This window comes from Prionailurus viverrinus, chromosome F1 (genome assembly GCF_022837055.1).
Source record: "Prionailurus viverrinus isolate Anna chromosome F1, UM_Priviv_1.0, whole genome shotgun sequence".
Classification (NCBI taxonomy): Eukaryota; Metazoa; Chordata; class Mammalia; order Carnivora; family Felidae; genus Prionailurus; species Prionailurus viverrinus.
This window is the reverse complement of record NC_062577.1, coordinates 16,194,491-16,214,895: the sequence shown is the minus strand read 5'-3', so window position 1 is coordinate 16,214,895 and position 20,405 is coordinate 16,194,491. Positions and strand designations below refer to the sequence as shown.

At 46.8% G+C, this 20,405-nt stretch overlaps 1 protein-coding gene across 2 annotated transcripts in view; it reads left to right on the top strand.

The window, feature by feature from the left end:
* ASTN1 (astrotactin 1) overlaps window positions 1–20,405 on the top strand; it is a 303,108-nt gene that overhangs the window by 255,476 nt on the left and 27,227 nt on the right. For both annotated transcript variants that reach the window (XM_047841601.1, XM_047841602.1), the window contains exon 17: window positions 17,503–17,771. In XM_047841601.1, coding sequence (XP_047697557.1) covers window positions 17,503–17,771 — 269 coding nt within the window. The remainder of the gene's footprint in view (window positions 1–17,502; window positions 17,772–20,405) is intronic.

Below are 20,405 nucleotides of genomic sequence, written 5' to 3'. Positions count from 1 at the left end.
ATCAATCACTACAGTCCGTATGAAGAACTGACAGTGTTGAATCTGGCCTGGACAGTAAGAAATCCAGTCATTTGTGTTCTGGAAAATGGCTTACCACAAAGAACTACGCTTCCCTATGAGACTGTGATAAGAGTCATGGTTGCCCCCTTTATTTATGAGAAGGCCACATACAGACCCTCAAATCCCCGTTCTTTTCTTTATAAAGGATTACCCAAACTGCTTGTCCCCACGGATCTATCAAAACAAAATGCTTGCTTATCAAACTTTATTATAGCCCTGGCCTTTGGCCCACAGTCAACCTGACGGAACATACTGCCTCTTCGGAGAATAGGCTGGCCTCACACCTCTTCACCACACCTGTTTCTTTCTAGCTTTGTTAATTGCCTTCTGTAAAAGAAAAAAAAAAAACAAACCTCTTTTTGCCTAACTCTTGAGATGCTTGCAGACCTTACCAGAGCGTTCTCCCTGTTGTAATAATCCCTTCTTCCTATTGCAATGGTATCCCCACTCCACCCGTGTACCACGCAATAATCCTTTTGGATAATACCCTCCTTACTAAGTCCGGATTTGCTGTTTCGTGGGCAGAGTATATACAAAGTGTTCGGTAGAGTGGCAAGATGTCTAAAGATCAGCTGTTGTTATTACTACTGTTACCACATGTTTGTTAGTCTTGCTATCTCAAATAGGTTGCACATTCCTGGAGGTCAGTATCTTATACTTGGTCACTCTCCGCAGTACATAGTATGATGCTGGCCACATCACAGATCTTTAACAGTTGTATATTTACTGACTGATGAAGCTGTCGGTATCATATCTGGAAGCCAGTGATCCAGTGTGACCCACAGACGGTGTGAAGGGCATTCGGCTCTTTCAGAGAAGGAAGGTGATCAAGGAAGGATGGAGACCACCACCTGATATCCTAAGAGGTGATGGAAGGACATGGAAACTCCTGTTTTCCTTCCGTCTTCTCTAGCACATTAAATTGCTTTTAAACAAGAGACAGGAGGTCGCGCAAGAGAGAACTCCCGTTCAGAGTGGTGAGCAGAGAAGTTAGCAATGTGGAGAGAACGATGAATGTGAGCATGCCCACTTCCTGCACGGGCTAGCAAGGTCCACGCGTGGGCTCTGGGCGGTCATGGGGGCAGCGGGCTCTAGAGGTTGGAACGAATGCTTGAAGGCTGTCCTTTTTCCTTCAGATATGGGAGAATATTACATTCTGGAAAGTAGAAGCTATCAAACACTATATCCACCCCCTGCACCCCCTGTGAAAAGAGAGAACATGATGGTAACAGAGATCTAAGATGAGTTCACTGTGAGCAAGCCATGATGGCAAACCTCATACTCATTGTAAAGAGGTTTTTTTTAGGTCTTTGAATGCCTCTGGCTAAAGAAAACCTACTAATTCCACCATTCCCCTGAGCTGCTTACCATTACTAGGAGGTAGGGTGGCCTAGCGGTTCAGAGCAGGGTTTTTGAAATCTATATGACCTAAGTCCTCTAAGCTTTACTTCGGATATCTAGAAAATGGAAATGATATAGCATCTACCTCACAGAACAGGTTAGGGTTCTATGAGAGCATGTGTCGTAAAGCATCGCGTGTATAGTGAGAACTCAGGAGGTGAGGAGTCCGCAAACTATATGACCCACAGGCAAATCTGTGTCTGTATGGTCCACAAGCTAGGGATGATTTCTGCCTCCTTAAATATTTGCAAAATAAAGATAAAAGGGGAAATAACATGTTGTGATGTGTGTAAATTATATAAAATTTAAATTTCATGTATCCATAAATAACACTTTATTGGAACAGGGCAATGCCATTCGCTTACATATAGTCTGTGGCTGCTTGTGCACTACAAAGGCGTAATTGAATAGTTGCTTCAGAGACTGGTGAGCCACAAGGCCTAAAATATATACTCTCTGGCTCTTTACAGAGAAAGAGTTGCCAACTCCTACCATGAATGGTAGCTCTTGTTATTAAGGATGCTTTCATCCCTCAATGCCTAGCCCAACAGCTCCCTCTCCTCAATGAAGCTTTCCTCAATGATTAGAATGGTCTAATCATCCTGATACTGTCTGGTCCTTATCTGATCATTTTGTTTAAAAAAAAAAAGGCACTGAAATTCCATATATCTGTCTTATCTCTTCTACAAGGTAATACAGCCTTTGAATGTAGGGATTACACATAATTCATTTTGGTATATTCAAAAGACTTGCACAGTACCTTGTAAATAGACATTCAATAACTTAGTATTTGCTCTATCAAATTGAATCGAGTTCCAGTTTGGGTCTTTTGACTTTTGCTTGATGTCAACCAACTTTTTGATGGAAAGAAAGTCCTAGGAGGGCTGAAAACAGAAGCACAAGAAGGATCTAAAAAGATTTGCTCTCAAAAAAAATAAATACTGGTAACAACCTTGAGATGAGTACTTCCCACTATACACACAAAATTTCAGCCTTGGTTGCTTGTTGACAACATTCACTTTCCTATGTTTCTGAAAGTACAGTTAGATGTGCCTCAGGGATTTGGAAATATCAATGATTAATTTTCTTATCAACCATCTTAAAAGAGTCCTTTTGTCCCAGCTTCCTTGATGTCACTTAAGTTCCTGGCACTGGGGTGAGACTGTATTTTGTTAGGAGTATGTGCACTTACACATACACATGCACACAGGGGCAGACATCTATTATATTGTGTGGCTTTATTTGTTTGACATTAGACTAGAATGAAGACAATATCCGAATTGTCCTCCAGTAGACTTGTTACTATAGGAATGAAAATTAAATCCAAGATCCTATAGCTACAAGGTTTAGAAAAAGATAGGATTCATGACTCGATATATCTGAAGTGGCTTATCTTCTGTATTTCTCTGTGGGTTTTTGATTCCAGATTGATATAAGGGAAAGATACCCCTGAGGTCTTCCTGAAACCTAGGAGGGATTTGCTTTTTCTCTCTTCTGTGAACATAAAAAAGAATCTAGAAGTCCTAGCACTCTCTTAGTACTAACCCCTAAGTATTATAGATCGTTACTCAAGGTCCTTAAATACTGCCATTTATATACTACCCACCTGTGCAGGAACCATCCAAGCAGTATTGAATTTCAGGGAGAAATATTTTGTAACTAGAAAGGTTGGCTTGGGGGATCAAAATTTAATCTTACGTAGCATTTTTATTTGAAATAGGTAAAGCTCAGCATGGTCACCATCATCTTTTCTACCCATTTGCCCCCATTAAAAAATTTTTTAATGTTTATTTATTTTTGAGAGAGAAAGAGAGAGAGAGAGAGAGGGCATGAGCAGGGGAGGGGCAGAGAGAGAGAGGGAGACACAGCCCAAGGTGGGGCTCGAACTCACGAACTGTGAGATCACGACCTGAGCCGAAATCGGACACTTAACCAAGTGAGTCACCCAGGTGTCGCCTCTTTCCTCCCAGGATTAATGAAAAGATCACCCAACTGCTGGAGGGATGGGTTGCCAGCCTTGAGGGTCACCTTGGGACCATAGGGACCATGTCACTTTGAACAAGCATACTACTAACAAGGATGCGTGAGAGGCCACCATTAGGCAAACCAGCCACATCTTTTGATTGATTGTCATGCATCAAAGGTGTACATGGAAGCACGTGGTCACAAACGAATTATGAATTTAGCATCATCTTTTCCTTCCCCTCTCCCATCCCATGGGGCTGTCATGACTCCAGTACTAAAGCCAGTGGGTCAGCCACATTCTGGCTCTCCTCCCTCCTGCCATCTCAGGCAGGTAGCTCAGTACTCACAGAAGCCTGGACTTAGGCATGGCTTCCTTGGCCTCACTTTTGGGGGGCAAGTAGTGGAGCCCTTCCTCAATCATAGTCTGTTTCCCCACAATGTGGGGGATTTCTGATCCCTTAACTATGTAGAAACGGACTTCCTGGCAACCTTGGTGTGTTAGGTTCCTACAGATCCAAAGCCTGCAAGTTTAGTCCTCACTTACTACTGAGTATTCTTGTTCTGTCTCTAGCTCACGAAGATCCTTGTTCTGTTTTTGATCGTCAATGTTTGTTCACTTTTCATTCATTTTGTATGTATTAAGTACCTACTGGGTGCTCAGACTGTGCTACAAGACTGGGCTAGGTTTTGGAGATGTAATGGTGAACAATGACTACCATTGAGAGCTAAGTTATTGGAGGCCAGGCTAAGGGTTTGACATGTCTTATCCCATTTAACTCTCAGAACAACCCAGTGAGACAAGTTGTGTTATTCACCAATTTAACTCATAAGGGAACTGTAGCCCAAAGAGTTTAAGCATCTTATAATATATCCCAGACCTCTGAATTTGAACCCAGGCCTAACTGCCTCCTCTCAGGAGATGAGGAATTCTGGGTGAAGAAGGTCTTTGCTAGCTGAGGTGGTGGCCTGGGATATGATATGCTCACAGTGTCTATCTCAACGGTTTATGCTGAGACAGATGGGGGTTCACCCCTTTCTGGCCTTCCCTTCATTTTCAACACCAGACATCTGCTTTCATTGGTGATCCAGTATCAAAGGTCTCAGAGACGGCCCTCCTCATTGACCATGTCCTCACACATCATTGGGTCTGGGAGCTTCTGCTGGCTCAGTGGCTAGGCAGGGCCATTTCTGCCTGGCTGTTGGCTGGCTGGCTGGCTGGCTGGCTGTTCTCCCCATCAACCATTAATTTCCTTATTGAAATAAGAAAAATTGTATGTGTGCACAAGAGTGAGGTAGACTTTAACGGAGACTGTGGTGTCAGGGCTTTTAATGGCCAAAGTGACAAGATGGCCTTCTTTATGGGTGATGACAGCTGGGCCCTGCTACATGAGTAACAGCCTCTTTCTTCCTTGGCTGGAAGAAACCTCACAGGTCATTCTAAGATTTGTAATCATCTTGATCTCTGCTCTTGCTATAAGCATGCAGGGAAGTAGAGTAACATCACAGTGTCACCTTGGTCGGACATAATGATAAAGTTCTCTTGAAGGCATTTGAACGAGATGAGTTAATAATGAAATGTATTAATAAATACACACCTTTATACTCACTGTCTGCAGGAGAGCATTAGATCTGGCTTCTGCATCTGCCCCTCATTTTATTGTCCCCCTGAACAGAACTGTCTGCATGGATGTGGCCTTCTCATGTCTCCATGAAGTTCTTTATGAGATGAGTGTGCATGATTGACTAGATCTATGCTTGGTCAAGAGTATAAAGTTTTCTGACTTTGATTATTATTACCTAAGTAGGACTGACCACACAGTGTGGTTTTTGTCTGGCAAAATCCAGGAAGCACCAACAATAGAATTGGATGGCCAACAATAGAATCTGCTGCTGGTGGCAATATCCTTCTCAGGGTCAGCATGCGGTTCTCTTGGCTGGGGAGCACGCTTGGTTACTTCTGGAATAGTTCAGGCCAATGTCATCAGAGTCTGAATCAGTAGTTTTCAAATTAGGCTGCTTGTGCCTGGGGCTCTGAGTAGATGCTTGAATGGCTCCATAAACAATAGAGTTGTTTATTTTTTACCCAACAGTCAAGATGCCAAACGCCTAGGAATCTATTCCCCACTTTAATTTCTTTTACATATTGGGATAACGTGGAGAATTTTTAAGAAGTGTTCTGGCAATATTTATAAAATAAATTACTCTTGTGTAGGGTGTCGAATCCCAACATATCATGTGAGGATGGCCGTGTTATCCGAAGTCAGAATCCTTTGGTATGTCTGATAAGATGCACATCCCTGGCTCTGCTGCACTGATTTAGAGAAAGACCAAGAAGATGAAGTCACAGAAAGTAGCAGTTTAACATCTGGCTGTTAAAAGAGACACAAAGCCCTTCTTCTGAAGAGCCCTCCCCCCCCGCCTCCCTGCCCTGCCATGACATCCCTAGCAGTGGCTGTCTGGCTTCCATACGAATGCTTCTGCCCACCATCTCCTAGGCAGCCCATCTTACTTCGTATCAGTTGTAAGTTATTACAAGAAGTGTCCCTGAAGGAATCTAGAGTCCTCCTTCAATCTCCCCCATACCCAGCAAAGTGGATTTCCAAATTTCCTCATGGGCATGCCCTAAGCCTGTCTCTGAAGCCTCTGATACCACTCCCCATCATATCAGTGTTTACTTTTCTATCTACTCTCCCACCTCACACACTGGAAAAATGAGCTTTTGGCAAAAATGCGTCTGTGGACATGAGCACTGACTACTGTACTGACACAGAGTAGGCACTCAGTGAAAACCTGTGGCTCAGTAAACTCATTCTCTCCCATTTCCTTCCTTGGATCTTTATTCTACCTCTGAAACATACAGAATTCATGTGATCCCACGTCCATGTGACAGCCCTTCAGATCCTTGGAGAGAGAGCTCCCAAGTCCGCTTCCAGGTCTCCTGGTATCCATTCCAGACTCCGCCCACCATCTGCTTCAACCATTGTTGATAGGATACCGGGTCCATGTGCCCCAGAACCCTGACTGCTCTCCCTGTTTTCAGAGTATGTCTCTCCCTGACTCACCCAGAAGTGAACCAGCTCTTGGAGGGTGGCTTGACGTGACACCCATTCTGCCCATCGCCTTGGTCACTGCACTCTCTTAAATACAACCTGAGATTACATCCACCTGCCGCTCGTTGCTGGCCTGTTCATCTCGCAACCCTTGCTTTCCCGTGCATCTGGTTGTTTCCACCACTTGCAGCCAGGCTGAGCCAGTGAGCCCTCCCTCACAGACCAGTGTGGGTTACAGCTCTGGGTGAATCTATGTCTCATAAGGAGAGTTTGATTAAGGCTGGATGAGTGGCTGCAGGGACCATATGTCTGAGAACAGAGCACAGGTCACCGAGAGGTGAAAAGATCCTGGTCCACTCAGCACATTTGAAACTCAAGAGAGGAGGACCAAGAGGTAAAGAACTTAAGCAGAATCCAAATCACCACCAGGAGCCACAATCTATTGGAGCCCGTGGCTCCAACGGGCAGGACGGCAGCATAAATTTCAGTGAGGCAAAGCTAAGTGGTAACGGACTTTAACTTCTGTCATATATAGTTAATTTGCAGAATAAATTGGTCAGGGCAGCAAAAGGACTTAACATCCACATTCATTTGAAAAACAGAAGCTAGATGAGTATCAAGAGGAAAATGGAGACCGTTACGACATTCCCTTGCTGGTTGGAATAGTATTATTATTAAATAATATTTTTATTAAAAATTTCTAGACCGTTTGGTAGTTAAAGATATTTATACACCAGCCTTCGCAGTGTCTCAGCAAGGCATTGAATCTCCCTCTGCGGAGCCACATAAGCCCCCAGAGGCTCCCACCTGAGTGTAAGTCATGTCAGCATCCCAGCCACTCTCTCTGTCTCTCTTTGTCTCTCTCTCTCTCTCTCTCTCTCTCTCTGTCACACACACACACACACACACACACACACACACACACACTGTGCAAGCCAGGCTCTTGTCACGTGGAACGAAGGCAAGTACTGGTCACATGCCAGTTCCACCCATTTCAGAATGTCAAGGAGTTTCTCTCCATTATGCTTGTCTTGTCCAGATTTGAAGTCTGAAGGAAAAGAGAGGACAAGCCCCCAGGTGGAGCACATAAAGGGCAGGAGACTGAATACATGGAGGAGGTGGAAGGAGTCACACACAGAATATCCCTGAGGGGATGGCTCTGGCAGAGCGAAGGGGACTCCTGGGCACCCCTGACTGGCAAATGATACTGCCTGGGAAATAGGAGGAAGCATCGTTAATTCCACTCCGGAAAGGACCGGAAGCTCAGAGAGGCCCACGCTGGTCCTGGGAGCGGTGTCTCTCTGGTCCAGGCTTCTCCCTCCACTTGTGCCTGGGCTACTCCCCAGAGTGATCCTGGCTCCTTCTGCCCCCGAGTGGTCTGAGGGTGCGCTTGGCTTCCCAGCACAGCTTCCCAGACAGGACACACAAGACTGGGGAAAAGAGCTAACCTGCGGACAAGAGCACGGGAGGCTCTGCTGGGAGCCCGGGGAGCGTGCCCACTCACTCGGGTGGTCTCTCCACTAATGGAGGGTCGCAAAGAGCCATCCCACGGGTGCTCCTCATTTTCCCCTCTCTCTGAGCCCCGTCCTCCGCCTCCCTCCCCATGCCGCTCTGTCAGCAGGGATAATCCCGTGCAGCTCTGTACATCCACAAGGCTGTGACTCTGAATCTCGACGTCAGGTTTATTTTGATGTTGACGAGAAGCTGCACAGAGCTGCAGCGGGGCCTCGGGATGCTGAGGGAGCCGAAAACTTCTTCTCTCTTCCCATTGCCTGGGGCCCTGAGAGGAAGTCCAGCAGGTGCACGGCCAGCCCCCAGGCATCACTGGCCGTCAATCAGGGGAGAGCTCAGTGGTTGATGTCACAATGCTACAGGCTATGGACACTGCAGTGGAGGGACTGCAGCTCTTACATCCTGAGTGGCGTCTCCCTAAAACTCATGCCCACCTCATGTGACCTTACTTGGAAACGGGTTCTCTGCCGATATAATTTACAGAGTGGGTCCCAAATCCAATGACTGGTGTCCTTAGAAGGAAAGGGAAACTTGGAAAATTTGGGCACAGAGAAGGCGACCGCATAACAGCTGAGACCAGGATCGGAGCGGTGCAGCTTCAAGCCGAGAAACTCCAAGAAATGCCATGAGGTGAGCCACTAGAAGCTGGCAGAGGCGAGGAAGGATTCTTCCCGAGAGCTTGCAGAGGAAGCGTGGCCCTGCGGACACTTTGATTTGGGACTTTGTGCCTCCAGAACTGGAGGAATAAATTGTTTGAAGCCACTCTGTTGGTGCTGATTTGTTTTGGCAGCCCTAGGAAATGAAGGGGGAGAGACTGGATAAGAACAAAAACCTTGGAGAACTGCTCAGAGTCGCATGAAAGGCATCTGGTGAATAACGTGTCGGGCTGTAAGAGGCAAACGAAAAAATGGAATCACGTCAACATTACAAAAGGGTGTTTGTTCGACAGTGTGCACGTATATTCATTACACTTCAGCCAAGGCTGAGCAAGTACCTGCGGAGTACCCAGCGCTGGGCTCTGGGGACGTATGGGTGAGTAAGGCCCCATCCTGGAGAAGAGTGGGACAGACAAGACATGGAACCAAACTCAGTCTGATGCAGTGGTGGGTGCTCTTCTGGACACGGGCTCCAGGTACCAGTGGAATTACTTCTAGTAGGGATGATGGGAGCAGAGAGGATCTTAATAAATATATAGGGAAGGAAGGGGGTGCCTGGATGGTGCAGTCCATTAAGCTCGGGTAACTTTGGCTCAGGTAACAGTCTCACTTTCGTGAGGTTGAACCCCACGTCAGGCTCTGTGCTGACAGTGCGGAGCCTGCTTGGGATTCTCTGTCCTCCTTTCTCTCTGCCCCTCCCCCACTCATTCTCTCTCTCTCTCTCTCTCTCTCTCTCTCTCTCTCTCAAAATACATAAACTTTAAAATAGATAAATGAATAAATGTATAGAGAAAGGCGGAGGGAAGAGAGAATTTTTGGTGTGTGAGAACAGTGATACCAGCCCCATCTCCCATATGCACTTAGTAACTGTTTCCAGATAACCCCCTGAGCCGCATCAGGTTTCCTGGCCTCAACTCTATGGTGAATCCTAATGAGGCTTTGGGTTACGGACTCGAGGAGTTACAGGCCGTGAGAGACCAGAAAGAGCTACAATCCCTTTGCTTCTTGCCACCCCTTTGTATTTGTTGAATGCTCACCGAGTGCCAGGCATTGGGTGAGAACCAGGCAGTTTCTGGGCCACTGGGGACTGGCAGTCTGGCTGACGAGAAGGGTTCATGTTTGACAAAGCTTTAGGGCTTCCTAGGAATTCTTGGATTTTATTATCGATCCTCTTGAGACACATGGAGCTGCGTAAAGATGGGTCTCTAGGCATCCTCAAAGCGGCGGTTCATGGAGCTTTCTTCATTTTTCCCCTTTTCACTAAGTTCAAGATTAAAGGGGGTGCAGATGGAGTCACAGCCAGGCAAAGACCATCTTTGTGTTTTTATTAATCCCTTGGCAGGTGCTGCTATTCCATTTTTTGGACTCAACCTCTCCTCCTAAGTGGACCATCACTATTACTGACCAAAAAAGAGGCTGACAGAGGCTTTGGTGAGTTTTGGTCAGAGGTTTGGTCAGTTTGTTACTCAATTAACTGTTCCCATGCCAAAGAGGACTAACAACTTTTGGCAAAGACAGAGCATTGCACCTGCACCAAAACTTCAGTTTAACGTGAACCCAACTAGCCAGGAACCTCAACCAGGCAATCGTTTGTTTGACAACGTGCCCATCAAGGGGAGAGGGAATCCTAAGAAACTGTAACCTTAGGTGAGCGATCAACTTTTCAAAAGCCCTTTGGGGTATATGTACCGTTTTATTTCTGTCTCCTACAGCTTCTAAATCTGCACAGTCATAATTGATAAACAAAACGATCACCTGAGGTGCCTTGAGGAAAGGCTTAATTCTGTTTGGTAGGCAATGCTTCACGAGGCAGGCAGAAAATTGGAAAACTGCATTTTTAGAGAAGAAAAATGTCAACAGGAATTGGAGGAAAAGTAAGCATTTTCTGGCTAAGTATCAATTAAACAAAAAATTCAATTTTCCAGAAGACACCTTTTCTTCAACCCCACAGTTAATTGTGCTTTGCCAAGGTGCCCAGTGGATGTTTGACGACTGCTAATTATTTAACTGGACCTCACCACACCCAGAGATGCTGCTCATGCCTATAACAAAGACCATTTGCTCTTTCCAGAAGCTTCCTGAAGAAGTGCCAAAGAACTAGATCTGAAGCCTCAGAAACTTTAATTTGAGGGCCAAAAGAATACATCCTGACATAGGATATTTTTTAATTGTGAATTCATGTGTAGGGAAGGGCAGGAATATAAACTCTATGTCCAACATATTGGACAGTTGTGAACCAATGGTTTTCTAGTATTTAATCCCAAAAGCACATCCCCAAAGATGTGCTTCCTCTAAGCTCATGGGTAATGATGAATGTGTGCCTGGAAACTTGGGTGGGCTCCTGAGTATAGGCTGAGATGGGGCAAGGTAGGAAAACTGCAGAAGATACAGGTTTCCATGTTTCATCCTTAGGGCCATTCTTGGGGGCTAGAGCATCCCCCCGCTCTTGCTGTTACAACCACTGTCTTTTTTTATTGGTGAAGTAGAATGCGCGATGCTGAATCCCAGTACAAATGCTGTCACTCACGCCCCCCACAGCGATGTGCCTTCCACCTCAGCCGCTGTCGGATACCCGCGGCCTCATGGCCCAGGACACCAATCATATCCGTTTGCCACTCTGTGACATTAGTGGCTGTAATGCTCCCACATGTACTAGTCACGGGAGAACCACTGCCTGCTCGTCGGTGCCACAATCGGCTGCTCCTTTTTTTTTTTTTTTCAACGTTTATTTATTTTTGGGACAGAGAGAGACAGAGCATGAACGGGGGAGGGGCAGAGAGAGAGGGAGACACAGAATCAGAAACAGGCTCCAGGCTCTGAGCCATCAGCCCAGAGCCTGACGCGGGGCTCGAACTCACGGACCGCGAGATCGTGACCTGGCTGAAGTCGGATGCTTAACCGACTGCGCCACCCAGGCGCCCCAACCTTTTTTTAAGCTTAACTCCTTTTATCCCAAGGTAAACACTCCATGTATAGCCATAGCCTTTGAGATTTTACCCAATTTTCAAGGTGTCCTTTTGCGGTATTTCCTCAAATTTTTGCAATCAGATTAACTCGGGCCAGTTCACATTTGTCCCTGAGAGGGGTGGAACTTGCCCTGGATGGACGTCCCTCTTTTTTTTTAGGAGAAAACCAGAAAATCTCAAAAGAACCCAGGACGGCAAGGCGAGAAACGAATTGAAACTCTGCCTGTCTGGTTAGTACCTAGTCACGTCGTATACAAGTCATTATAAATGATTTATTAATTCGACAGACGTCGGTAGACATTCAATACATATTTGCTTAATGAATTGTCGAATGCATTAGCTACTTGTTAGGCAATAACAACACTGTGGGACATTACAGTGGAAGAACTAGACACAGTTTTGCCCCTCAAGGAGCCCGTTTGGTGGCGGGCCGGGCAGGCAAGTAGACAGGCATCGTGAGAGTAATTAACTTCGGAGAGGCCTCACTGTGTCCCAGGTACGGCAAAGCTGTCTTCATGGATTATATCAGTTCACCTCCACCGCGGCTTTATGAAAGCAGTTCAGTTGCTGTCTCTTTTTTATGGACGAGAAAGCCCAGGCCCAGAAAGGTTCAGAAACTCACCCCAAATTGTACAGCTAGCAAGTGCTAAGGTCAGAAGTCAATCCCGGGCAGTCTGACTCCGACCTCACACTTTAAACTGCTGTGCCGCTGGGGCAGCCGTGGGCGAGCAGAGGAGTGGATGGTTTGGGGAGGTAGAGAATGTGGAGACTGGGTGATTGGTTGGGAGGGCAAGGAAGAACCAACAACGAAGCCGGGCCTCGCATGCTGAGCAGTGAGGAAGCTGGTGCCATTTGCTGGACGAGCACCTTGGAGAGAAGAGGCAGGCTGATGGAGAGAGTGTGGATGAATGACCACAGCAACGTGGGACATGTTGGCTTTGAGGTGCCCGATCGGCATTCAGATGGATTTCCAAGCAAGCTATTGACAAGGCTCTGTTAACACCGGTGGGAGAGGTCCCGGCTAGAGACGGGGAGTTGGCTGTGGTTAGGATAACGCTTTGTTCTTGCCACTGGATCCTTCGAAGCTTTAGTACGAGGCTAGCAACTGTTTACAAATGCTTCGGTTTTATTCTTTATGTTTGACTTGTTTTTAACTTTTAAGTCTGTGGTCGTGGTTGTTATATTCACCCCCCTTACCCTGCCCCCCAAAACATATATCCATGGAGAGAGAGAGAGAGAGAGAGAGGAGAGATATGGATATGCTTGAAATGGATAGAGGAGTTTCAAAGATGAAACCCAACTGGAACACAATTACTGACCCCAAACACTCGCTGTCTCCTACAGAGGAGTAGAGAGAAGTGGCCAGTTTATGCCCTGTCCCCTTCTCCTTGATTATTAACCCATCACATTGTACTTTATTCAGGTCTCAGAGACTGTCTTACGGCAAGTCTAGGAGTTCATTTTAAGTCATCCCAAGTGACCTGAACCTCTCTGTCCAAAGACGTGACCAAACATCCTGAGAGACTGGTCTGAGCCGGAGGGCGTCGATGGAAATGTGAATTTAGATACCTCCCGGACACCCTTTGTGACCAGGAGCAGGCTGGCGGCGGGGAGGGTGGTGGAATGCAGGGTGTTGGGGGGCTCCAGGGTGCGGTTTGCCACGGCTGTGCTTCATCTGCCCCACGTCAGGCTTTCTTTCCTGTAGATCCTGTGCTGTCTCCAAGGGCTAGGATCTAATTAGTTTGCATTTGATTTCTTTGCTGCCTAATGAACTACCTCTGTAGTTCTGGCTGTGATGTCATTAGCATCTCATTGCCTTGGGCACCAACTCAGGAGAGAGAGTCTTAAGCAGTCCCCGAATCCTACAGGAATTGTACCAATTTACTTCATAACAACTAATCCACCTCCATGACCTGTCAGTTCCTACCAGCAGAGCAGACCCTGTATGAGGATGGGTCCCTCGCTTTTATCATCCTCGCACGCTCCTGAGTCTAGGTGGGTCAGTATGTACACGCCTAAGGCCATGGGCACATCCACAATGAGATTCGAAACATTGAGGATGCCAACATTCTCATTCCACAATATTCTATTGAGGAAATTCATCCACTGGGTGCTGTAGGATACAGATTTAGCCTAAAGCAAATGGCATTTATTTATAGCAAACTGTATTTGCAAAATGCTTTGCAGTTTTGGGGTTGTTAACTACATTCCAGGTTGGCTGTTCTTCTACTTATATGAAAGCTAAGTGTCATGGCTGGACTCCAAAGCCTCCCTGAGAGCAATTCGATGAAATCTGCAAACAGGGATAAGAGGGGGCCACGCCCCTTCTGGGCACCTGGATGCCCTTGAGCAGAAGGCACTTTTGCCAATTATAATCTTTTAAGACCTTAATTGTAGCTCCTTTCTTATGTCCAGAGTCTCTGTAACTTGTTGAAATCACATATTCATTTTATTAACAGACAACGTAGTGACTTAAAATACTAGAGAATTTCCACCAGGGATCTAGAGGGCAGAAGAGGCAAGAAGTACCTAAGGAATGTAACCAGAGTGGGAGGTGGAGGGGAGAGCCATTGAACAATAAGGAAATGGGGGGGGGGGGTCTCCTCTCTGTGACTCTCCATGCACTCTCTCTACCTCCCACTCCAACACTGAGGGGGAGTTAAAAGCAAATGTCAAAGATCAGACTCCCCTAAAGCTTTTAGGATTTGAACTACTCTCTCACTTGCCACAGACATGATGTTATAGGTGCTCTCTTTGGGCAAAGGGAGATTTATCTGGGCTTTCACCACCGGACTCCATCATTTTAAGGAGTATTTCCCAATTGTGCCTTTAACTGCGCATGGAAAATGCATTTCCTCTTTGAAAAATCTCTCTCACACACACATCTCTATTCTTTGCTGGAGTCTGAATGGATGGCTTTGGGAGTTCGCTGCTCATCACTTCTGTATAAATCCAGCTCCTCTCTAGACAGCTCCGTACTGCATGACCAGGGGGCTAGAGGGTCCTTCACAGGGCCTGCTTTCTATGAACCTGAATATTTTCAGGAGAAAGAAATTCTGGATCAAAACAAGAGTTTGGTGGTCTGCCACCATCTTCTTTTGCATCCTCCTTCCCACGCCTCTCTTCTCCCAAACCGTGCTCCTGCCCGGATATTGAAGGGGATTCGTGGTATCTTGATTTTGCTTGGGACAGTCAGAAGACAGCCACCAGGGAATAGCCTCTCAACTGGTTACAGCAATTACAAGTCTTAAGGATGGAGTGCTGGAGGGCTGGGAGGTGGTCACTCAGCTCCACTGTGTTTGGGGATTCGGTGCCCTCTAGTGGCCACATCTGGCTGTCAGAGCGGTGCACCCTAAGTGATAAATGGGCAGGCGTCCTACACCTGAATGCGTGTGGAGTGTGTGGTGGGCAAGTGGGGGGCAGAGTTCCTGGATATTTGGGGATTCAAGGCGAGAGGAAGGGAATTTTGTGGCATATTATCTCCACTTAGAAGTGTCACTCCATGTGAAGGATATTGAGGGAGGATTTTCATTCTCAGTCTCTCAGAATTACCTGTCTCTTGCTCTCTATTGTCTCTCCTTAGGATACATTTTCTGGAATTAGGCTACTCATTAAATTTTTTTCTTATTCCACCGGAAAAAAAATGGCACTGTCACACACTTTTTTAAGTTGCCAGGTGTTACTTTTCCAAGTTTATTTTCTGTATAGTACCAGAGTGGCCACACAGAATTCATTGCAAGATTTTTCCTCTCGCAGAAGTCATTTTACACTTGATATCGCCATCTAGTGGTCATTTCATGGGACCTCTTTTCCCCGCCTCTTGAATACACTCCACAAGGAGGGCTGTGGGTTGAGGAGATGAATCTGATCGGAAGGGTCACGAGGGCCCTCCAGGAGACACTCAAGCTCCGTGGCAAGGTTTGTGCAGCAAAAATTTTTAAATTTTGTCTTGAAAAGACGCACTGTGTTTTCACTGATTTTTTTCTTTTTTTGGGGAGTTTCATTCACTTCCCCAATGAATGAAGGCCTTTTTTTCTAGAAATCGTATCAAGAATCCAAGACCTCATTCACCTCTTATCCCTGCCCAGTCCATATAGCCTGTTGAAGAAGACTGAGGCCTGGCCAGGGGCTGGGTGAGGAGAGTCCTTCCAGATTGTGGTCATTTTACAAATACTCTCAGCCATGGGACTGACTGAGTTGCGTAAGCCTGAATGTCAGTCAGGATTTACATGTGGCTCAAGGGACCTTGGGGCTCGCTGGTGTGGGCTCCTGGGCCTCCCTATTTGATAACATCATTCTTGGTTTTGGTACATGTAGCTATGCAGTTTTTATAAACTAGGAAAGGCTTCAGTTCCACTCTGGGTTTGTTATTAAACAAAAAGCAAATGTGAAATGAATTGTATCCCGTGTTTGCAGTCACTGAGAGAATCCTGTGTGTTAGTGAGCAGGGGGAAAGCCATGTCAGTGGAGTCTCTGGATGAAGATGCCTCATCCACATAATGAGGGTGTTCATCTGGGAGACAACAGTGCTGAAATGTCTCATGACGTTTCCAAACAGGTTCATATTACATAACAAACAAGAGACAGGCGAGCAGAGCACTCCCTGGACCCCAAAAGAGAGAACCTTGTTATCAAGTCAATGAGTTGTATCCCGGTCACCTTCTGGAACCTTCCAACCATTTCCCCCAGAGATCTGGCCCATCGAGTACCGCATTTCCCCCAGATCAGGCCGAGATGACCAGAATGAATGTTCTAAATCTGCCCCTTGTTTCTAAAAGCTCTGTGGTCTGCATGAAATTGTCTCATGTTCGGGACTGCAGTGGTGTCACAAAAGGCCAGGGGTGTAGAAAGGAACCCAAGGCAAAGGTAGACTTGGGTCAACGGACCCTACTTCCATCTTCCTCTGGAATGAAGAGGTTAAATGGGAAATCATGAAGGCTTGGAGGACAAATATCAAGCCATGCTTTCTTCCATAGGGAACAAAGTATTATGTTCGGGTAGACATTTCTCATCTTTGACACCAAAAATAAACCAAGAGTTTCTCTAACTACCTTTTTTACTCATCAGTCAAGGGCGATGTGAACCTGTCTCTTTGAAGTGCTTTGGAACGCAGATCTTTTTGAAAAAGCCAGAACTCCCTCCCCATATTCAATACATTGATGGGTAATGAAGCAGAGAAGTCCTCTTCTTCCCCCAGTGACTCAAAGGCTTTGGAATCTGGCAAAACTGGATTCAAATCCCAGCTCTGACCACCTACTACCCTTGTGTGATCTTAAGGCTCTTGACCTCACTTTCCTCACCCATAAAATGGATGCAATGATGGAAGTCCATGCAGAGAGTTCTTGTAAGGGTTGAAGGAGGCCTGGACCGGATCTCACTTCATAGTTTAGGTAAATCTTACCTGTGGTTATAATGAAGACTGTTATGATGGTGGTTGGCCATGCACTAGCCACTGGGGTGTGTGCTTTAAAAACATGTTGTCATTTATTCATCACACAACACTAGAGGTAGTACTAGGAGTATCTTCATTTAATGGATGAGGGAGCTGAGTCCCGGAATAATCACTGTTGCTACTGTTTGTATTCCTGACGACAGTCCTAGATCCTGCACATGCATTCAAGATGCCTCCCTCTGAGGGGATCAGTGGAGCTGATGATTCTCCGAAAGGAAACAACCTGATCCCACATTTAGAAGGCTGTTTCCAACTCTGTTGGTTACTGGGAGGATGGGTTCCCCCTATTCAATGGGAGGTCAGAATCACATCCGTAACCTGCCAGTGACATTTCGTGACCTCCCTACGATTTGACTCCGGCACTCGGGCCACAAGAACATGCAAGACCTTGCTCTTTCCTGATCCTTGCTCACTGTTCCTTTTCGTTTTGTGTCCGGCAGGCAACTCTCCATCCGATGAGTCGGAGGAGCGGGAAAGAGACCCCAAGGTGCTGACGTTCCCAGAATACATCGCCAGCCTGTCAGAGTCTGGCACCAAGCGCATGGCAGCTGGGGTCCGCATGGAGTGCCAGAGCAAGGGACGATGCCCCTCATCCTGCCCCCTGTGTCATGTGACATCCAGCCCTGACACTCCTGCTGAGCCAGTTCTGCTGGAGGTGACCAGAGCAGCCCCCATCTATGAACTGGTGACCAACAACCAGACCCAGAGGGTAAGAGGCCTGGGACCCTTGACTCTGGGAGGCCTGAGCAACAACAGAGGGCTTTCCAGATGGCCTGGGGGGTGACAGGGTGTAGTTGAGCTCCGTGCTAGAATATGGATAGTGAGACTTTTTGTTGAGCTAATCCGGGCACATCATTTGTTTAGATTTGCATGTTTGCATATGAAATCAAATCAGTGCATCCACAACATCCATGGTAATGAGTCAGGAGTCACAACTCAGCATTAGGGTAGGGCCTTGAGCAACAAGGGCTGGAAAGAAAAAGGTGGAGAGGGAGGCATGGCATTTGTAGTCACTAAAGGCCTTGTTCAGAAAGCCTCAGGGGACAGTCGTGAGAGGAGGCTCGGCTCCCCTAACAGATCCCTAGCCTGGACCAGCTGCGAGGTTAGGAGGAGTGCGTCAGGCCCAGGTCCTGAAGGGAAGGGTCTGGTCTTAGCCTGGAGGGGATGGTTTTCTGCCCGTCACTTTGACTCTCAGAACAAAGACTATAAAACACCACATCCATGCAAATCTTCCACCTCAAATAATGCTACTAGATCATGACATTTCCCAGCAGCACCCCCTTTCCCTCTGCGGCTCCCTTTCCAAAGGTGCTGCCAGAGAATGAATGGACCCAAAGGAATAGGCTGGAGACATGTGGCTTAGCTCATCTCCTAGCTCTCTGATCTCCTCAAGGACAGACAGAACAGAGTGGGTCAAACACACAACAGCAACGGTGATGACGATGACAAGAATAAAAACACGAAAGCTCAGGGTGTGGGGCTTTTGAGACTACAGGCAAAGGTGGCCTTGGGGACAAGACATAGTAGAGTCAGAGCAGAGACATAGTAGAGTCAGAGCAGAGAGCTGCTTACCTGCCTGAGAGGTGTGTCCATCCAGGTGGGGCCATAATTGCTTTCTCTGTCCTCCTTTAAGAGACACCTGGTGTATCGTGTTGTTTCATAGGTGATGCTCAGACCAACAAGGACAGATTTTGCACACGTGGGCTTCCCTCACCTTTCCGCCTCTGCCACAGACATTTCACTGAGTGTTTGAAGACAAGGTTTCTCAAAAGAATAAATGGTTCCTTTGGCCTACGAATTCCTCTTCAGTCTGGTAGAAGTGACTGGGGAGGAGGAGTTGGAGAGAAAGGCCCACGAGAGGGGGGTTTACAAGGATGATGAGGAGGAGGGGTTGGTGTCACTGTGGAGACCCAAAGCTGCGGTGGCTTTAACCCAGCGCCCTTACCTGTCTTTTGTGAGGACCCAAGGCTGCTGGTGCCCCAGGATCACCTGTGCACTTGCCTGGGAACAGCAGAGGCAGAGAGCACACTCCCAGCCCCGTGCTGCGGGGCAAGGCGTGCAAAGCTGCAGAATAAGGAAGAGCCTGGTGGGAGAGGAGGACAGAGACTCATGACTTCCTGCAGGGGCGTCATGAGCATGATGGGGAAGCTAGAGGAATCTGTCTTCATCATCCCCCTCTCTGGATCTCCTACTTGCCACATCTTGGCCCCTCCCTGTCTCCCTGCACTGGTTTCACGAGAGTGGTTGGGAGATACCAGGCATCTGGCTGTGTTTTGAATATTTTAATTTCTAAACGCATAGACAAGGTGGCCTAATCGGTTCAGTCACCATCACGTATTTGTTCTTTCTTATTCCTCAAACGCATTCTTTCTTCTCTGCTCATTCTCTCTACTCCTCTGTTTTTCCTTCCAATTTTCTCTTTCTCCCAAAGAATGAGGATGTGGAGTGTAGAAGCAAAGGAGGGGATGGGGGTGCTAAGTCACAAAACCTGTAAGTCAGGATATGTTCTTATCCCTACCTCTCTGGCATGTCTGGAACCAATTTTCTAACCTCTCTTGGTTTCCTTGGCCTCCTTCTCTGGGACCAGATAATCTGTGATGCCATATTTCAGTCTGTGATTAGAAGCAGCCCAGAAACCAGTAGGTGGAGCCGTATAACCCACCAGGTGTCCCAGACTCAACAAACTTGAACTCACCATCTTCCACCCCAAACAGCACAAACATTGTGTTTCAATCTCAGTGAATGGGATTCTCTTCTACCAAGTTGCCCCAAATGGAGACCAAGTATGTTTCCTTTTCTTGTCACTCCCTGACATCTGTGTATCACCAGGGATCACAGATATCTTGAATCCAGGGGCATCTGGTGGCTCAGTCGCTTGAGCGTCTGACTTCGGCTCGGGTCACGACCTTGTGGTCTGTGAGTTCGAGCCCCGCGTCGGGCTCTGTGCTGACAGCTCAGAGCCTGGAGCCTGCTTCCGATTCTGTCTCTCCCTGTCTCTCTCTGCCCCTCCCCTGCTCATGCTCTGTCAACCTCTGTCTCAAAAATAAATAAAAACATTTTTAAAAGTTTAAAAAAAGAGACAAATACCTTGAATCCATTCTCTTGTTACTGTACCCCCATCACAGCCTAACTATTTCAGTCATCCACTGTAACATCAGGCCGCCATCTTGTTACAGTAACCTCTTACTGGTTTTCCTGTGAGACCAGTCAGAGTTTTCTCTCTGATGTGGCTATCTGGTCTTACTGCAGCAAGATAATTCAGTGGTTCTGCAGAATCTGTTACATACAATCTAAAATCCTTAGCATGTCATTATAAGGGCCCTTCATTGTCCCAATGGTGTCT